The 18,685-nt window shown below is 36.6% G+C and overlaps 1 protein-coding gene across 2 annotated transcripts in view; it reads right to left on the minus strand.

Moving 5' to 3' along the window:
• mccc2 (methylcrotonoyl-CoA carboxylase 2 (beta)) overlaps positions 1 to 18,685 on the minus strand; it is a 71,713-nt gene that overhangs the window by 28,951 nt on the left and 24,077 nt on the right. For both annotated transcript variants that reach the window (XR_005634298.1, XM_039758472.1), the window contains exons 6-10: positions 16,101 to 16,213; positions 14,679 to 14,792; positions 10,735 to 10,799; positions 7,125 to 7,224; positions 34 to 129 (exon numbers count right to left, since the gene is read on the minus strand). Coding sequence is in view for 1 of the 2 variants with exons in the window: in XM_039758472.1 (XP_039614406.1) it covers positions 34 to 129; positions 7,125 to 7,224; positions 10,735 to 10,799; positions 14,679 to 14,792; positions 16,101 to 16,213 (488 nt within the window). In the remaining variant the exon portion in view is untranslated. The remainder of the gene's footprint in view (positions 1 to 33; positions 130 to 7,124; positions 7,225 to 10,734; positions 10,800 to 14,678; positions 14,793 to 16,100; positions 16,214 to 18,685) is intronic.

An 18,685-nucleotide genomic window follows, 5' to 3' on the forward strand; every position in this document is an offset into this window, starting at 1 on the left:
GAGTATATAAATACACTGCATTCCCATAAATACCTCTCTTATGTCAAAATTCCGTTTTAAATTATCTCCAACAATGCCATATATTTCATCTGCTGGGAACAGAGGTTCCTCTGGCTGCTCTACGGCAACCTGTGCACAAAAGGGAAAAAGATGAAGCATTGGCATATTTAAAAAACACTCCATATGACTAAGAACAGTCTTCATTAACACATAAATATAATAGTTTCATTATTAATAGCTAAAAACAATATGCAACATTAAATCATTCAAGTTCTGAAAAATGTAATAAGTAAAAAGGGCACTAAAAATGGACATAAACGAAAGAAGCTGCAGGATTAAGAAAATCAATTTTCAATTTATTTAAAGTAATGGAAGTGTGTGAGTGAGTTATTCTCAGATTCCTGTCTAATGTGCCTTTTGACCAATACCATTTTGCATAAAGAACAAACAGATCTTCCTCCCTGGAGCACCATGATATTTTTCAACAAAGGCATTTGTATAACTCAGACCTTTTGTTATTAGCTATTGGATTTTCTTTTTTGACAGCAAGACAGTGGTAAAGCTGAAGTAACATATCTCTTAAGACTCATAAATTGTGTATGGATGCCCTGCAGGGTTGTATGTTATCACTGCTACTTTATTTGTTTTGCATGAACACATTTCACACATAAATACTCTTAAGAATACTTAATTTCATGGTTGACACCACTACTGTAGGGTTAATTTCAAAATATGCTGAGTCCTTGTACATGATTGAAGTAAACTATCTGGTCAAATGGTACAGCCTATAGTGCATCCAGGAAGAATTCGCAGCGCATCACTTTATCCACATTTAGTTATGTTACAGCCTTATTCCAAAATGGATTAAATTCATTTTTTTCCTCAGAATTCTACACACAACACCCCATAATGACAACGTGAAAAAAGTTTACTTGAGGTTTTTGCAAATTTATTAAAAATAAAAGAACTGAGAAATCACATGTACACAAGTATTCACAGCCTTTGCTCAATACTTTGTCGATTCACCTTTGGCAGCAATTACAGCCTCAAGTCTTTTTGAATATGATGCCACAAGCTTGGCACACCTATCCTTGGCCAGTTTCGCCCATTCCCCTTTGCAGCACCTCTCAAGCTCCATCAGGTTAGATGGGAAGCGTTGGTGCACAGCCATTTTAAGATCTCTCCAGAGATGTTCAATCGGATTCAAGTCTGGGCTCTGGCTGGGCCACTCAAGGACATTCACAGAGTTGTCCTGAAGCCACTCCTTTGATATTTTGGCTGTGTGCTTAGGGTCATTGTCCTGCTGAAAGATGAACTGACGCACCAGTCTGAGGTCAAGAGCGCTCTGGAGCAGGTTTTCATCCGGGATATCTCTGTACATTGCTGCAGTCATCTTTCCCTTTATCCTGACTAGTCTCCCAGTTCCTGCCACTGAAAAACATCCCCACAGCATGATGCTGCCACCACAATGCTTCACTTTAGGGATGGTATTGACCTGGTGATGAGCAGTGCCTGGTTTCCTCCAAACGTGACACCTGGCATTCACACCAAAGAGTTCAATCTTTGTCTCGTCAGACCAGAGAATTTTGTTTCTCATGGTTTGAGAGTCCTTCAGGTGCCTTTTTGGCAAACTCCAGGCGGGCTGCCATGTGCCTTTTACTAAGGAATGGCTTCCGTCTGGCCACTCTACCATACAGGCCTCATTGGTGGATTGCTGCAGAAACGGTTGTCCTTCTGAAAGGTTCTCCTCTCTCCACAGAGTACCTCTGGAGCTCTGACAGAGTGACCATCGGGTTCTTGGTCACCTCCCTGACTAAAGCCTTTCTCCCCCGATCGCTCAGTTTAGATGGCCAGCCAGCTCTAGGAAGAGTTCTGGTGGTTTCGAACTTCTTCCACTTATGGATGATGGAGGCCACTGTGCTCATTGGGACCTTCAAAGCAGCAGAAATTTTTCTGTAACCTCCCCAGATTTGCGCCTCGAGACAATCCTGTCTCGGAGGTCTACAGACAATTCCTTTCACTTCATGCTTGGTTTGTGCTCTGACATGAACTGTCAACTGTGGAACCTTATATAGACAAGTGTGTGCCTTTCCAAATCATGTCCAATCAACTGAATTAAGCACAGGTGGACTCCAATTAAGCTGCAGAAACATCTCAAGGATGATCAGGGGAAACAGGATACACCTGAGCTCAGTTTTGAGCTGCATGGCAAAGGTTGTGAATACTTATGTACATGTGCTTTCTCAATTTTTTTATTTTTAATAAATTTGCAAAAACCTCAAGTAAACTTTTTTCACATTGTTATTATGGGGCGTTGTGTGTAGAATTCTGGGAAAAAATCAATTTTGGAATAAGGCTGTAACATAACAAAATGTGGAAAAAGTGATGCGCTGTGAATACTTTCCAGATGCACTGTATATAATTTGAAACTAAAAGCAAAATTGCCGATGGACTCAAAACTATACATCAATGGCCAAACTGTACAGGTGCTTGAGAATTTCCAGTTCCTGGGCACCATAGATTCCAGCACTCTGATGTAGGACGTCACTAGATCCTTAAGGGTTATTAAGATACATTTCTAAAAGGTTGGGAGTATCACAGGAAGCAGAAATGTTTTTCTACAGGTCTACAATGATAACCTAATAATAAAATTGGCAGGTAGAGAATGTGACTTGCACTATCCCTAAAACCACACTATGCTATCTATCCGTTATTCATTTATTATAATCTTCCAAAGCACAACATAAATTAATTGAGATCTTATATGTCTTGCAGAATCCCAACTATCATTTACCACCTCTCTTTCTATCTGGTAAAGAGCATAGGTCTAAAAAGACTTGGAGAAAAAAAAACTTTGAACATGGCTAAAAAACAAGCTGTGAAATAAATTGACATCTTAATCAGAGCTTCCAGCACCAATTTGATCAATAGCTAAGTGACCATGTTAAAGTGGTCGCTTATGAGCTTCTGTGGAATGACGAGTGGCGTTGTTCCTCTTTTTTAGGTTGTATTAATGTTTTATTAACAAACCAAGTGAAATTCCATGCAACTGGCTACTGTTGTGGTAAAATAAAAAAGTTATTCAGTTATTTAAAAAATAAAAAAAACTTTATATATTTATTACCGGTCAAAAGTTTTAGAACACCTTAGTTTTTCTTCAAATGTAATCAGGTGAAATGCAATGAATGGTCCAGAATGGTGAAAAGGCAAGCAGTAACCTGCCAGAGGTTTAATTTTACAATTCAGATCAGCAAAAACTTAAAAAAAATAAATAAATAAATAAAAAATTCAGAATATTATAAATGGGCCTTTTACTGGGAACAACTAATAGGTTACAACCTACCGATGTTCTGCAGCAATTACTGTACAACAATATACATTTATCTAAATACAGTCATGTTATCTTCTTCTGGAATATCGTCATAACTCTCCACGTTCAATCCCTGAATTTCAGTCTGAATTTCTTGCTATTCCAGCCGCTTTTAGGATCCTCCAGGGTCGATGTGTGCACTTTGATATTTGATGAATGGTTCGATATGGTGAAGCAAAATGCCAATATACAAATGCATTCATGGTGCTTTGATATTCAAGCGTTGCATATTCCCCAAAGTAATGACACGATACATTTTAAATGTCTCACATACCATCTTCTGTGCCGTCTTTTTTTTTTTTTGCACCTTTACAATACCATCAAAATGTACAGTTGCGTAATTGACCCAAAGAGAAAAAAAACATAAGGACATAATAAAAATGTCTATTTTGTGATTAAAGTGGAAATTTTGGCTTTAACCTTGTAATTTACTTTATCATTAAAGCAGACCATCGTAAACGCCATCTTAAAACCGACCCATATATAATACAATACAATCTATTTTATTTTTGTATAGCCCAAAATCATACAAGAAGTGCCGCAATGGGCTTTAACAGGCCCTGCATCTTGACAGCACCCCAGCCTTGACTTTCTAAGAAGACAAGGAAAAACTCACAAAAAAAAACATTGTAGGGAAAAAATGGAAGAAACTTTGGGAAAGGCAGTTCAAAGAGAGACCCCTTTCCAGGTAGGTTGGGAGTGCTGTGGGTGTCAAAAAGAAGGGGGTCAATACAATACAATACAATACACAGAACAGAACAAATCCTCAATAAAGTATATAAAAAAAAATTTTCGAAGTACGGAGCAGAATTTAACAGTAGATGATATCACACATATGTGCAAAGCATACAATTATTCAACTCAAAATTATATATCGAGCAGATCTGTCTCACTTAAAACTGTCCAAAATGTTTCCAGGTCAAGATTCAACCTGCAAACGCTGCAAGCAAGTTCCAGCCTCACTGGGTCACGTTTTTCATTCTGGACAAAAATTCTTAAGTGCCCTTCAGACAGCCTTGGTGTCACAATCCCTCCTAACCCATTGACATCTGTGTTTGCTGTTCTTCCAGATGGGCTTAAAGTAAAGTAGGACAAGCAAACTGTGATTGCCTTTACTACACTATTGGCACATAGAATTATTTTGCTAAACTGGAAGAATCCTAACTCTCCTCTTTTAAGTCAGTGGGTAACTTATGTTTTATATTATTTGAAATTGGAAAAAAATCTAATTCTCACTTCGAAGATTTGTGAAGAACTTTTTCAAAACCTGGCAGGATCTAATCAATAATATTTTAGAGTAAGCTCTTAAAGCACAGAGGAAGCAGATTCTCTTCCCATTTCTTTTTCTTCTCCATTTATCTTTATCCACTTATTAAACTCTTCAATTTATTTATTTTTACTACCTTTAAATTTTACTCCGTTGGCCATGCTCTCTTTCTTAGGGGTGGGAGTTGATTTGTTTTCAATCCTATTTTTTGTAAAAATTGATCTATTTGTATGGAATGATTACAATAAAATCAATAAAAATAAAAAAAAAGAAAGAAAAAGAAAAAAATGACCCAGTTGTTAAATCGCTACGCACTTCTGGAGCTTCCTCCTGACTTGACAGCAGAACAACCACACAGAACACATTAAATTTACAATATTCCAGCTCTCTGCACATTTATAATTGTTAGATTTATACATGATATCACTTTCATGATGAAATGCATTAAAAATATGTATGTTACATTTTACAGATAAATTGTTAACTTTGTTTAAATAATGATTACTGCTAAAAGTTACACATATGGGGTGGCACGGTGGTAGAGCTGCTGTCAAGCAGTGAGTCACATTCCTTGTGATTCCTCCCTGGAGTTTGCATGTTTTCCTAGTGCGTTTCCACAGTGTGCTCAGTTTTCCATCCAAAGTCATGAAGGTTTGGGGATTCGGTGAAGCTACAATGACGCCAGTGTATGTGTGTGCTTGTGTTCACCTTACGATGAGCTGATGTCCTTCCAGAGATTTTGTTTCTGTCTTGCGCCGATAATGCTGGTATGGGCGCATCCCCGAATTGATGGATGTAATCATTAAACATCCTTTTCAGAGATATTGTGGCAAGGTATCCTCGGAATTTAATGGATGTTTTGGGCACACGCATCGCATCGCGTGAAGTATAAACCTGGCCTTACTTTTCAGCTGACGATCTTGACTAGGGCTTATTTTTGGGGTAGGGCTTATATTACAGAGCAGCCTGAAAATCATACTAGGGCTTATTTTCAGAGTAGGTCCTATTTTCAGGGAAACATGGTGAAGTAAATTAAGCCTTGCAAGTTGAAGCAGATAATTTGCACAGGTGTCCCAACTTCAGTTGATTAATTAAAAACCCTTTGTCTGTCTTAAAGTTTGTCTTTCTCCACCCTATAAAGTTGTAAACTTCCAGGAGTCACCCTGCCTCATCCAGGCAAGTTGGAGTTGGGTGGAAGACAGACAAAGCTAGTCTGGTGGAGTGGAAGGAGAAGGAAAAGAGAAAAGAAAAGAGTTGTGCTTTTGTTTATTATTACAAAAAAGCCTGTTACTGAAGTAATTCATTATAATAAACTTTTTATTTGAACCCAGGACTTGTGTTTGCACCTGGGGTGCTGTTACACCCCCTACTAGTCCCAACAGAAAGACTGATAGATGCTAACAGATGATTATGCTCTGAAAAGTACTAGGGGATGGCTAAGTATTTTATAGCACTCTGCAAAGGGTGTAGTAGTAACTTAAAAGATTTGCTTCAGTGCAATATAAATGCAGTACATAGTAGATTTTCCCATTTTTCTGCATACCTTTAACCACTTAAAGCTAGATATATTCTATTTGGTCAAAATATCTTTATTTTATTTTTTTTAAGGCATGTGTGTTAAATAAAGAACATAATACATATCACAAAGCAATGTATGATTGAGGTAAAGAGATCCGCTACATTATACTTTACAGCTAAGTTATACATTTATATTACCCTGGGGCTAGAATAATGTCTCCATTCCCTCTTGTCTTGTGTGTCATAATAAAAGTGACTGAGAGAGATTGAAAATTGGAAATACACTTTCTTAGGGGAGCAACTGGCCAGCCTTGGGAAAATGGAAATTAAATCAGCAGAGGGAGAAAGAGGGAAAAACTGTACAGAAATAGTATCTATATAAACAAATAAATACATAAATACACACTGAAAAAGTAGAACTCAAAGCAAAGAAAACTAAAGCAAAGTCAGCCTGTTCACTTTTTGAAATGGAAACAAAGAAGTGCAAGCCAGTAGAACTGATGCCGGCACTTCTTACTCGATTTACCCTATAGCAAATATTTTATTAAGAGTGAGGTAGTTCAAAATTAGGCAACTTGAAACGCAACTTTAAAATTCACGTAAAGTAAATAAAAGTGCTAGAAAATGTAGCAGAATTGAGGAATCCCTTTAAAAACAAATTAAAACCCTAGGAAAGAGTTTTATGCTATTGTGACTACAATAGCCTTAGGAATGAAATGACTTACTGTGATAACCTAACAAAAGAACCAACACTGTTAAGTACTACATAGATAAATACTGCCAAAAGCATCATACTACATTTTCTGATTATGTGTTGTAATATATAGCAAGTAAATCAACTTCAACTTTAAAACATTCAAATGCAATTTGTGCCAACTGACTCAAATGTGTACAGCTATACAGAAGTGCAATTATTAAAGCAAATAATATTTTTAATTTTCTCACCAACAGCTTCAACAACATACTTACATTAACTTTCTTCACATAATTCAGGTTCCTCACAATTTTTCTGGCTAAATGAAGAGCATGATTGTCATCTATAGCGTAATGATCTGTGACACCAGACCTCCTGTGAATAAGATAATACATTAAATAATACTTTTAATATTTCTAGAACTTCAATAGTTCACTAGAACGTAATTTAAGCTTAGGCAAACAATGTCAGAAAATGTCAATTGACAAGAAATACACAGCATTACTAATACAGTTATTATTTTATCACAAAGCTTTTCTGTAGAATACAATATGAAAGTGTTTACTCAACAAAAAAAGTTAATACTTTTAACTGAAATACCACTCATTGTGCAAAATGTTTTGAAATGATAGATAAAAGACTGAATTAGTTCACTTTCATAATCTTGCTATTGACTTCACTCATTCAGTTATTGTTCCCCCTCTTTAATATTGTGACTGGCCTGGTAAACTAAAAGAGCATATTACTGTTTAAATTTGATTGGATCTATCAATTATCATAAGTAATTCTGTGATTTACTTTTAATCCAGTGCCTGTGTTCTGCTGGAAATATTAACTATATAACTAACCTGATGTCCAAGGTTCATTCCCTATAAGGGTAGCTAAGGTGCGTACACGTGACGAGCCACAATTAGGGCAAAACACATGTCATGTACTCTTTGTATTATTTTCCAGGTACTGTATAACATACTGTATCTATGATCTGCTTCTCACAACTGAGACAAAGTTTCAGATGTTTGCCGACAGGCAGTCCAACCACAAGCTATCCAAAATAATCAGATTGTGATTCAGACCTATAAACAGGTCAACAAAATTAAAGGAACACTTTGAAAACACATCAGATCTCAATAGGAAGAATAAGCATGCTGGATATCTATACTGTTATGGATGGTAATGAGTTAGGAATGAAAGGATGCCACACCATTTAATGGAAAAGAAAATTATCAACCTACAGATGGCTGAATTCAAAGGTACTCTGAAAATCAAAGTGAAAAATTAATGCAGCAGACTAGTCCATTTTGCCAAAATTTCATTATAGCAACTCCAAAGCGTACTCAGCAGTTTGTATGGCCCCCACATGCTTGTATGCATGTCTGACATCATCAGGGCATGCTCCTAATGAGAGGACAGGTGGTGTCCTGGGGGATCTCCTCCCAGATCTGAACCAGGGCATCACTGAGCTCCTGGACAGTCTGAGGTGCAACCTGTTGGTGTCGGATGGACCGAAACATAACGTCCTAGAGGTGTTCTACTGGATTTAGGTCGGGTGAGCATGGGGGCCAATCAATGTTATCAACTCCTTCATCCTCAAGAAACTGCCTGCACACACTCGCCACACGAGGCTGGCCATTGTCGTGCACCAGGAGGAACCCAGGACCTACTGCACCAGCATAGGGTCTGACAACGGGTTCAAGGATTTCATCCCGATACCAAATGGCAGTCAAGGCGCCATTGTCTAGCCTGTAGCAGTCTGTGCATCCCTCCATGGATATGCCTCCCCAGACCATCACTGACCCACCACCAAACCGGTCATGCTGAACGATGTTATAGGCAGCATAATGTTCTCCTCTACGGCTTCTCCGGACCCCTTCACGTCTGTCACATGTGCTCTCATCTGTGAAAAACAGAGGGTGCCAGTGGTGAACCTACCAATTCTGGTATTTTATGGCAAATGCCAATCGAACTCCCGGGCAGTAAGCACAGGGTCCATTAGAGGACCTGGCCACCTCAGGCCACCCTCATAAAGTCTGTTTCTGATTTTTTGGTCAGAAACATTCATACCAGTGGCCTGCTGGAGGTCATTTTGTAGGGCTCTGGCAGTGCTCATCCTGTTCCTCCTTCCCCAAAGGAGCAGATGCTCGTCCTTCTGATGGGTTAACGACCTTCTACGGCCCTGTCCAGCTCTCCTTGAGCAGGGGTCCCCAACTCCAGTCCTGGAGGGCCCCAGTGGCTGCAGGTTTTCATTCTAACCCTTTTCTTAATTAGTGCACTGTTTTTGCTGCTAATTAACTTCTTTTGAATCAATTTCAATTGACTTGTTTTTTGTTTTTTTAAGATTTTTTCCCCCTGAATTTCTTCATTGTTCCTCTGAATTGCTTCATTTCTTTCCTTAAATAGAAATGAAATGTGAAGTGAGTGAGCCAACTAAGACCAACTAAGTCAGAGCCTCAAACACCAACCAATTTCACGCCAACCAGTTGCTTAATTAGGTGCGGATTCTTGTCATTAATTAAACCCGTTTTTTAATTCCATGGCTTGTTGCTGCTCTCATTATGCAAAGGCATACATTTCTGAAATTGTTGATTTTCTTTTTTCTAAGAGCACTATTAAAATGTTTTGGGGACCTGAGCAGATCAACATCCTTGAGACCTTCATATTTATTTATTTTCAGATATTGTATGATGGACACACTTTGTTGGTCATGTTTTGGCTCATTTTGTATCTCATTGTTTGGCAACTAATTAAGGATAAAGAAACAATTAAGGGGTCTAATTCTTCAAAAGCAAGTTGATTAAAATGAATTCAAAAGAAGTTAATTATGAGCAAAAACAGGTCACTAATTAAGAAAAAGGGTTAGAATGAAAACCTGCAGCCACTGGGGCCCTCCAGGACCGCAGTTGGGGACCCCTATCCTAGAGTAACTGCCTGTCCCCTGGAATCTCATCTATACCCTTGAGATTGTGCTGGGAGACACAGCAAACCTTCTGGCAATGGCACGTACTGATGTGCCACCCTGGAGAAGTTGGACTACCTGTACAACCTCTGTAGGGTCCAGGTATCGCCTCATGCTACCAGTAGTGACACTGACCGTAGACAAATTCAAAACTAGTGAAAAAACAGTCAGAAAGATGAGGAGGGAAAAATGTCAGTGGCCTCCATCTGTTAAACCATTCCTGTTTTGGGGGTTGTGTCATTGTTGCCCCTCTAGTGCACCTCTTGTTAATTTCATTAACAACAAAGCCGCTGAAACTGATTAAGAATCCCCTCTGCTACTTAACAGACCAGATCAATATGCCAGAAGTATCACTGACTTGATGCTATACTATGATTAAAAAGTGTTACTTTAATCCTGCATTACAGTATACTTTAAAAAGATGAACCTATTAATAAAATGTTCCAAAATAATATATTTTAATACTCTGACATAATGCTTGAATGAAAACTTATTTTACACTCAAATTCTGATAAAAATACAAATAACAAATGAACACAAATTATTAGAAACCTTGTGTGATAGAAACATAGCTTTAAAAGATACAAGCAAACAAATACAATTAAAAAGTATACAGAAATAAAAAATCTTTATGGTAAACATTTCGCAGTTGGGTTGCACTGTTCAGCAGATGCTTCCTTGTAAATCTTTACAGTTATTATTCCAAAACACAGAAGAGGGCTATGATATGTTGCAGTAGAAGTTAGGATATTGTATAACTTACTGACACAGATAAGATACAGTATTAAACCTTTTTAGACCAGGTGGTTTTTTCTCTACACAAATTTTTTTTCTAGCAAAGTTAATAGAGTTATTTTGCAACTATTTCTAAGTGAAACTTATCCAGAAAGTAAATAAAGTAAGGTAATTTAACATAAAATATTAATGCACACCTGCAGTGCAAATCTGCACCACCAAGATTTTCTGCAGAGACTTCTTCTCCAGTTGCTGCTTTAACCTTTAAAATAAAATAACCCTTATGAAGCAAATAGTGAACCAGTACTTGAGGATCAATACTGTACAGAACATTTCAAAGCAATTAAAAATATATTATTTGATCTTTTCTAAAAAAAAAGCAGCTTTCCTTGTACAATAATATTCAAGACTAAATTTAACTGCAGTGACTGTCTTTATCACATCTCTCTAATAATATTACAATAGTATACTATCAGCGTAAGTTATAGAAAAACTAACATAATTATTTTCACCTAAAGCATCTGCACTTGGGGGAAACAAAACTGAACCAATGTAAAAATGGTTAATAAGTGTACAATGATTTCACAGATTAATGTGACTGAAACTAGCAGACAATCAATAAAGTCGTAAATTATTTAGTTCTGTTATTCAGCCAGTACTATTGATTTGTACTGATCCCCAAGTGCGAAGCACGTTCATGTTTACTGATCAGTGTATAGAAGGGTCCAATTCCCCCATTTTCTATATTAAAGGTTATTGATTACAAAAATGACTGAGATATTTGCAGAAAGCTTATAATCTTAACAGTTTGTCAAAGACAGGAGCCTCTTTAAAAATGCACTTTAACTGGAAAATTCAGAGAAAAAAAAAACCTTAATTATCCCTTCGTCCATCCAATTTAAAACCCACATATCCAATTCAGGGGCATAAGTGACTGAATAGTGAAATTTTGCCTCTACTCTTGATGCCCAAATACCAGTCTCGGAACAATTATGGAGTTTATTAGATGTTTCAATTTGCTTTTCTTCAATTTCTTGGCTACATAAATAGGTTATATCTATTGCTCCTATTGCTTTAAAACTTTTACTAGTGTGTCAATGGAAAATTTTTCTCTCGGCAATTAATCAGCACAAAATACTATTATACATTATCTCTCATGCTAATGATTTCTACCTTCACAATTAACCTTCAGAGTGGACTCTTAAACACTTTTTAAAAGTTGTCTATCATATTATATTATATATTTTGCTTTGGTCTTCCATCTCAGTTGCCTGTTCAGAACATTCATAAAGATTTTTAAAGAGATATCTTTCTCCTAAACCCATGTCTGTGATTTAGAATAGAATTTTCAGACAAATGGTCTTGTAGTTGATTTCTGATTGTGCCATCCATATTTTACTAGCAATAGAAGTAAGCCCTATTGGTTGTTTAACATTACAGAACTCAAATTTAGTTTAAAGTAATGATTACTTGAAGAAACTTGTAATTCTGAAGGAAGATAAACTTTTTCACTTTCTATATTAATCACATTTCAGATGTTTGACTGAAATTGCATTGTAAAGAAACAAGCACTTGTTTTGATATACGCTACAGTACATAAGTCAAAAATCTTCATATTAAATAATTCAAATGAGTGTCCTTTAGAATGTTAACTTCCCAGTTGTCATTGATACACACATCTACACTCACACAGGACCAGTTTGGTGTCCTAAATCAACATAACATGCTTATCATTGTGATGAGGGAAGGAGAAAAATCAACACAGAGACTGCGAGAAAGTGCAGATGATCAATGACCAGCCATGGAACTAGAACTCAAAATGCAGGACACAGTAATGCTAATTACAGAACCACTGTGTGGTACTTGTAAGACATTACTGTTAATTATAAGTGAATGTATTTACTGATTCGATCAGTTATCAAAACAGTGTTACAAAAGTATTCCTGAAACTATGCTGAATGATGTCCACTTTATCTCAAAATAATATTGTCAGCTACTTAAAAGTATCCTAATGCTGTCACATTACATAAATGTTTTAAGATGGCAAATGATTCTAAAATAAAAAACAAAAAAGATAGAGACAACAGAATTCATTTTCATGAACCTACAAGCATTAGGACACATACAGTATTACAGAAAGTACAAAACACATCTACACACTTGCTGTACACAAACAGCTCAAAATAAATGCACTGTTCTTACCATATTTCTCTACATTAATTTATTTATGGCTGTGATGTTACAGAAATCCTGCCATCTTTCATTTAAATGATGCACTAAGTGCTTTTAAATAGGATGTTTTTTAAAAGATTAGGAGATTGGAGCTGAAACAATCCCTAAGAACAAAGAAATCAATATGATAATGCTTCCCCCTGTTAGTGTACTATGATTAAATGTGATAATAAATAACAGTCAGCCTGCTCTAGGTAACCCCTTTAAATTCTACTGCCTTTAGAGGTGCCCAAAATTCTGCTCCAGACAAAGTCTTGCCATATATTTTTTATCATTATTACCCTGAACCTTGTCCTATTTCACAGCAACTTTAGGTATAATTGTACCACAGAAAAAAAGACATTAAAAACTTATAAGGCAGTGGCAGCCAAAACATCCTTAATTGTTGCCAAGGGAATTGCACAAAATTTCATCTATCAAGTCATCGGACATACAATTAACTATATTGAGTTTGCTGTACTTGATATTACATATACTCTTCTATGTATACCAATCTACACCAAATATCTGTGCATCCAAATGTGCATTATGAGCCTTAAAAATAAAAATATTTACAGCAGATGGTCACACAAAGTAATGATATTACACTAAATAAAAAGTACTATGCTGCAGCTTGAACATTAATAGGGATATATCAAAAAATTAAAAGGACTTACTGCAACCATCTTTCATTTTAAGTACCCTCACTGTAATCAAATATTTGCACACTATGTAAAACATTTTGAACTACAATAGCAACAATCAGTCATTTGTGTTTGTAGACGTTCAAGTTACCAATGTCTGTAAGAAATTAGCACAAAGTGCAGAATATTAATTTGTCAAGAAAAGTGTGTCTATTTCTGTGAGAGAAGGAAACGTTACTAGTAATAGACTGAGGCCGAGTACAATGAAGTCTGAAGCATGCATTTGAGAACATAAAAACCAGAAAGCTTTAAACATGGTATTGGTAGTATACAGTAACCCAGTGTTTCCCAAACTCGGTCCTGGGGACACCCTGTGGCTGCAGGTTTTTATTCCAACCACATTCCTAATCAGTGACAACACCTGATAACATGGAGATCATTTAATTAGCTGATATTTTGTTTTCTTTTATTTGACATTCAAAAAAGCATAGCAGCATGATTTTTACATTTATAAATATTTCTGCTTTTGCTATAGATTTAAATGCTTAACTCTCTTTTGTTGATTTAATTATACTTTGCCCTTTCTCTGTGCAGTTTTTATTCCCTTCATTGTATCTTAATAATGACAATTTAAAATGAGCAGATCAGACACCCAGGCAAACAACACTGAGCAATCAAAGGCTGCAACTACTTTAGAGTCAGACCCACTAATTATTAAATAATGGATTAATTAAATAATTAGAACACTTTGAAAAGTTGAATGAACATCAAGATGAAAATACTATTAAAAAGAAAAAAATACATTATACTTCTATAACTGCTTGGTACATTTTAATATTTTTTTTTTTTTTTGAAAAAACTTATTTTTCTAATTTCTATATTGTTCCCTAAACACAGAACTTGGGAAATAACACATCACTTAATTAGCCCAGGAGTTCAATTAAAAACAGAAGCTGGTTGGAACAAAAACCTGCACCCACAGTGTGTCCCCAGGACTGAGGTTTGGAAACACTGCTGTAGCCAATCATGCTGCCTTTTGATTAATGATGCTTAGAAATCCTAAATGAATCCAAGAAAAAAAGACGGATAACTATAGCCAACATGCAGACACACTCTTTATGGGCAAATTACAGAGAGGAAAGCAATAAATATAGGTTTGAAAGGAATACTGAAAAATTAGCAAGACTACTATTTGAAACCAATACAACAACTACAATCTCTTCAAAACTTTAGAAAGTAAATAATAATTTGACGTGTTATTTTTTTTACAAATGCAAAGTACCTACCAAAGGTGGACCGCCAAGAAATATTGTGCCTTGATTTTTGACAATGATGCTTTCATCAGCCATTGCAGGTACATAAGCCCCACCTGCTGTACAGGAACCCATGACAACAGCTACCTAAATGGAAATGAAAAGAAATTACAGAGATGTGTTGAAATTAAAAAACACCATAGCTATTACTTTGAAAAATGTACACACAAGATGTGCCTTTCAGCTTTTTCAGGTTGTCTAATGAATGATAAGGTAAACTGTCAGAATATCTCATCAAGTTGATTTTTAAACAATGTCATATTTATTTAAACAATAAACAATACAATATCTGTTTTAACTGTACAACACTTCTAGATTTTGTGCATGGTTTACGCAAAAAATGAATTCTTAATTCTCACTTTCAATACTCACTGCTTTATTGTGAAGAATTCCCTCTAACATATGTTTCAGTATATGTGTTCTGAATCTTGTGTTCAAACTGAAGGCCATGACGTGTCTGGACCTGTGTACAGTGCTATGAGCTTGACAACGACAAATGTGTGTTATAACAGTAAAATGAATTAGAGCTTTTGCACCTGAAGACTAAATTCAATTAGCCTGTACAAGTTCTACTACAGCTGTGTTCTATTGTGTGAGATCACTCAGCTCTGCAGAAAATACCTGAAACGTGTTCATAGTATTAGGCAGTATCATTGGAAGAATGAGAGCATAGTATAAAGGCGAAACTGTAAATCTTTCCATAATTTGCTTCTGGCAGTCTTGTTTTCCCCAAATCCCATTGTGAGACCTTCTTAAACAACTTCGGAACAAAAAAAGATGCAGGGATAATCTTGGTAATAAATGGGTCACTACCAGTAGTATTCTTATGCTAATATATCAAAAAGTATGCACAAAAAAAAGTTTCATACATCAGAACAATTTACAATAGCCTAACTACAGTAAATATCTTTAACTATGGAGAAAGCAGGTTTCTTGAAAACAAATCTCACACAAATCCGAAGAAATCATGCCAACTGCACACAGGAGGCTTGCTGACTAGTAATCGTCCCTGGAGCATAAGTGTTATGTACTAGCAATACTACCTACTAAGATAGTCACCAGTTTAGCATTTCTCACTTATCCAAATCAAATATAATTTTCTGTCTGCCATGATAAGAAGTCTTTTTGCATTTTTATTTTGCTGTTTCCAGAAATATTATTTTGCTTCTGCAATTCACTTACAACATGGGAATTTGTAACATTAATTTTACCTTTTGCCTTGATTACTTATGGCAAAACATACAGATGTTCAGTTCATTCAAGAATCCAGATACTCAGCCAAGGAAAAAAAATAATAAAAAAAAAATATTCATATAAAATATAATGCATAAAAAATTGTATTTTTTTTCCTCTGCTTATAAATATTATAGACAAATACCTAAGATTAATCTTTACCTGCGATATGCCTTTTGAAGACATTCGGGCCTGATTAAAGAAAATCCGTCCAAAGTGATCCCGATCAGGAAATACATCTGCCTGGCGTGGCAAGTTTGCTCCTCCTGAATCAACTATTTTTAAAAAAGAAGTAGCAAATTTAATTTCACAGAAAGTACCTTTTACCTCCCATTGATAGACACAAAAACACATCAACATATCATTATGTCTTTGAAATATGAAGCATAAGAAGAAATCTACGCCAATAAATTGGGAACAATCCAATTCTGAACAAATAGTATTTAGCCCTGGACTGGAACAAAGAATTCAAGTACTGGAAAACAGTGGCACCAGTCACTATGTTGTTTAATATTTTATATTATAAAAGAAAAATTCTAATTTGAGCAATTTTTCCTAGTTTTATTAAATGTATAAATGCAGTCACAATAAGTAAAACATGGCTCTGTCAAATATACAATTAATACTATCTTCCAAACAATTAACTTGTTAATACTTACTTTTCAAATTAAATTACATTAAATTAAATTAAACTCAATAACCCTCTCCTAACCAATTCTTGAACAAGGGAAACTCATCTGACTCTTTAAAACAGGGGTCCCCAACTAGCAAGCCGTGGCCATCTGACAGCTGGGCCACAAGAGAACTGCCGGCAACGGAGAATTACTCAGTGAAGGGCTACAGCAAAATTGCTGCCCCCTTCACCGAGGACACTTTTCAGAACGCTAGGCGGGCGGGGCTTTGCAGCGGTGCAGAGAAAGGAGAGAGACCAAGCAGAGAGACTATTACAACGAAGTATTTTCATGGTCCCAACAGTTTCCCCATATGACATGAGTCTATAGAAATCTTGTTACTACGAAGTACATTCAGCAGGTACTTTCATTACAATGAAGAGACCCTGAAATGCCTGAATGAATCATCTACAGAGCAGTTAGTTCAGTGGTCGCAGCTCAGTTGTGAACAATGATCCCCAAGCAGAAACATTGCAAAAAAAAAAAAACTTTCTTCGTACTGTTTTTTGCTGTTTTTGATTTCTGTGATTTTCAGTGATACCTGTTGCTTATTGCTCGTCAACATTTGAAAAACATCCATTGGAATTTAACTCATTGTCACCCTCCTATAGAAATGGCAGACACGAAAAAACGATAACAGTGTTAATGTTTGTGATGTGCAATCTGTTGGAATGACAAATGCAATGCATATATCTTTGTTATATGCAAAAAAAGAAGAAAAATCTCGGGTTGCAAATGTATGCAACCTGCTGCATTTGAAGACACCGAAAAAGCCGTTTTTATGTGGTTCAGTGATGCTCGTTCAAGAAACATTCCTATTAATGCGGCACTCATTCAAGAAAATGTGAGGTTTCTAAATTCTCTTGGGACCTCTGTCAACGGAACAACAAGCCACAGAGCGTCCCAAGGTGTGATCACCACATCTGTAGAAGACTGTTTATTCAGTGCTGGGGCAACAGCAGGCTCACTGCTCTGGGACGGCTCTTCACCAAAGATGAAGAGTGATGCAAGGAACAGGGTTACTTGGCCACTAACCTGGTCACAACACTGTCTGACTGCTGTGTTCTCATATAGTAGAGTGGCAGATCCCGCTACAATAAATAACCATGCTGTTCCTGTTTCAAGCTGAATAAAGCTGGTTTTGCTAAAGTACTGAGACTCAGCCTTGTGTTTTGGGGTGTAAGACAGGGACTTATAGCACAACCCCAATCTTTTAGGATTCGCATCTGTGGCGCCTCACTGCACCGCTGTGAGCCTGCTGTTGCCCTGCCCCAGCAACGGACAAACATTCTTACACGGATTGTGGCAATCGCGCTTCGGGAAGCATGACGTTCCTGATGGGGGTGTGGGGTTCCTAAAAGAGTTCAGAAACCTCATAATATGAAGAAGAAAAGGATGATTTGGCTTCTGATTGATAACTGTGCTACCCATAACATGTGTCTACATTTAGATAATGTTTGTGTTGAATTCCTCCCACCCAATTGCACAGCAGTGCTTCAGCCATTGGATTTGGGCATCATTCGCACCCTGAAAGTGTTTTATCGCAAAAATCGAAAATTTGTTATCGAAAAATTCTCATCAGCATAACTTGTAGACAAGAGAAGATTAAAATTAACGCGAAAAAATTGAAATGATTGCAAATACCTGAAGCAAAAGTAAAAAAAAAGCACTATAGCAACAAATACAGAATCTCATTACAACGAAATTTTCATTACAATGAAATATTTTTTAAGTCCCTGGCAGTTCACTGTAATGGAATTGGCACCCCAACCTTACCCACTCTGCAGACTCAGTATCCAGCCAGGCTGGAGGAGTGCTGGAGAAGCCTGAGGGGGAAAATCTGAGGCTGCGGTGGAGCAGCAGCATGTAGGGCAGTGGCAGATGATACCCGTTGTTTAAAGTTGGCAGATAAAGTGGCTGGATTCAAAGCCAAACTTTATTTATGGGGCCGACAAGTGAACACTGGGATTTTTGATATGTTTCAAATGTTAGCAGAGGTTGTTAAAGATACCAAGCCAGGGCCTTCTTTCTCCCAGCTGGTGTATTATCACCTATCTCAGCTTTGAACAGAGTTTG

The sequence above is a fragment of the Polypterus senegalus genome, chromosome 7 (assembly GCF_016835505.1).
Source record: "Polypterus senegalus isolate Bchr_013 chromosome 7, ASM1683550v1, whole genome shotgun sequence".
Lineage (NCBI taxonomy): Eukaryota > Metazoa > Chordata > Cladistia > Polypteriformes > Polypteridae > Polypterus > Polypterus senegalus.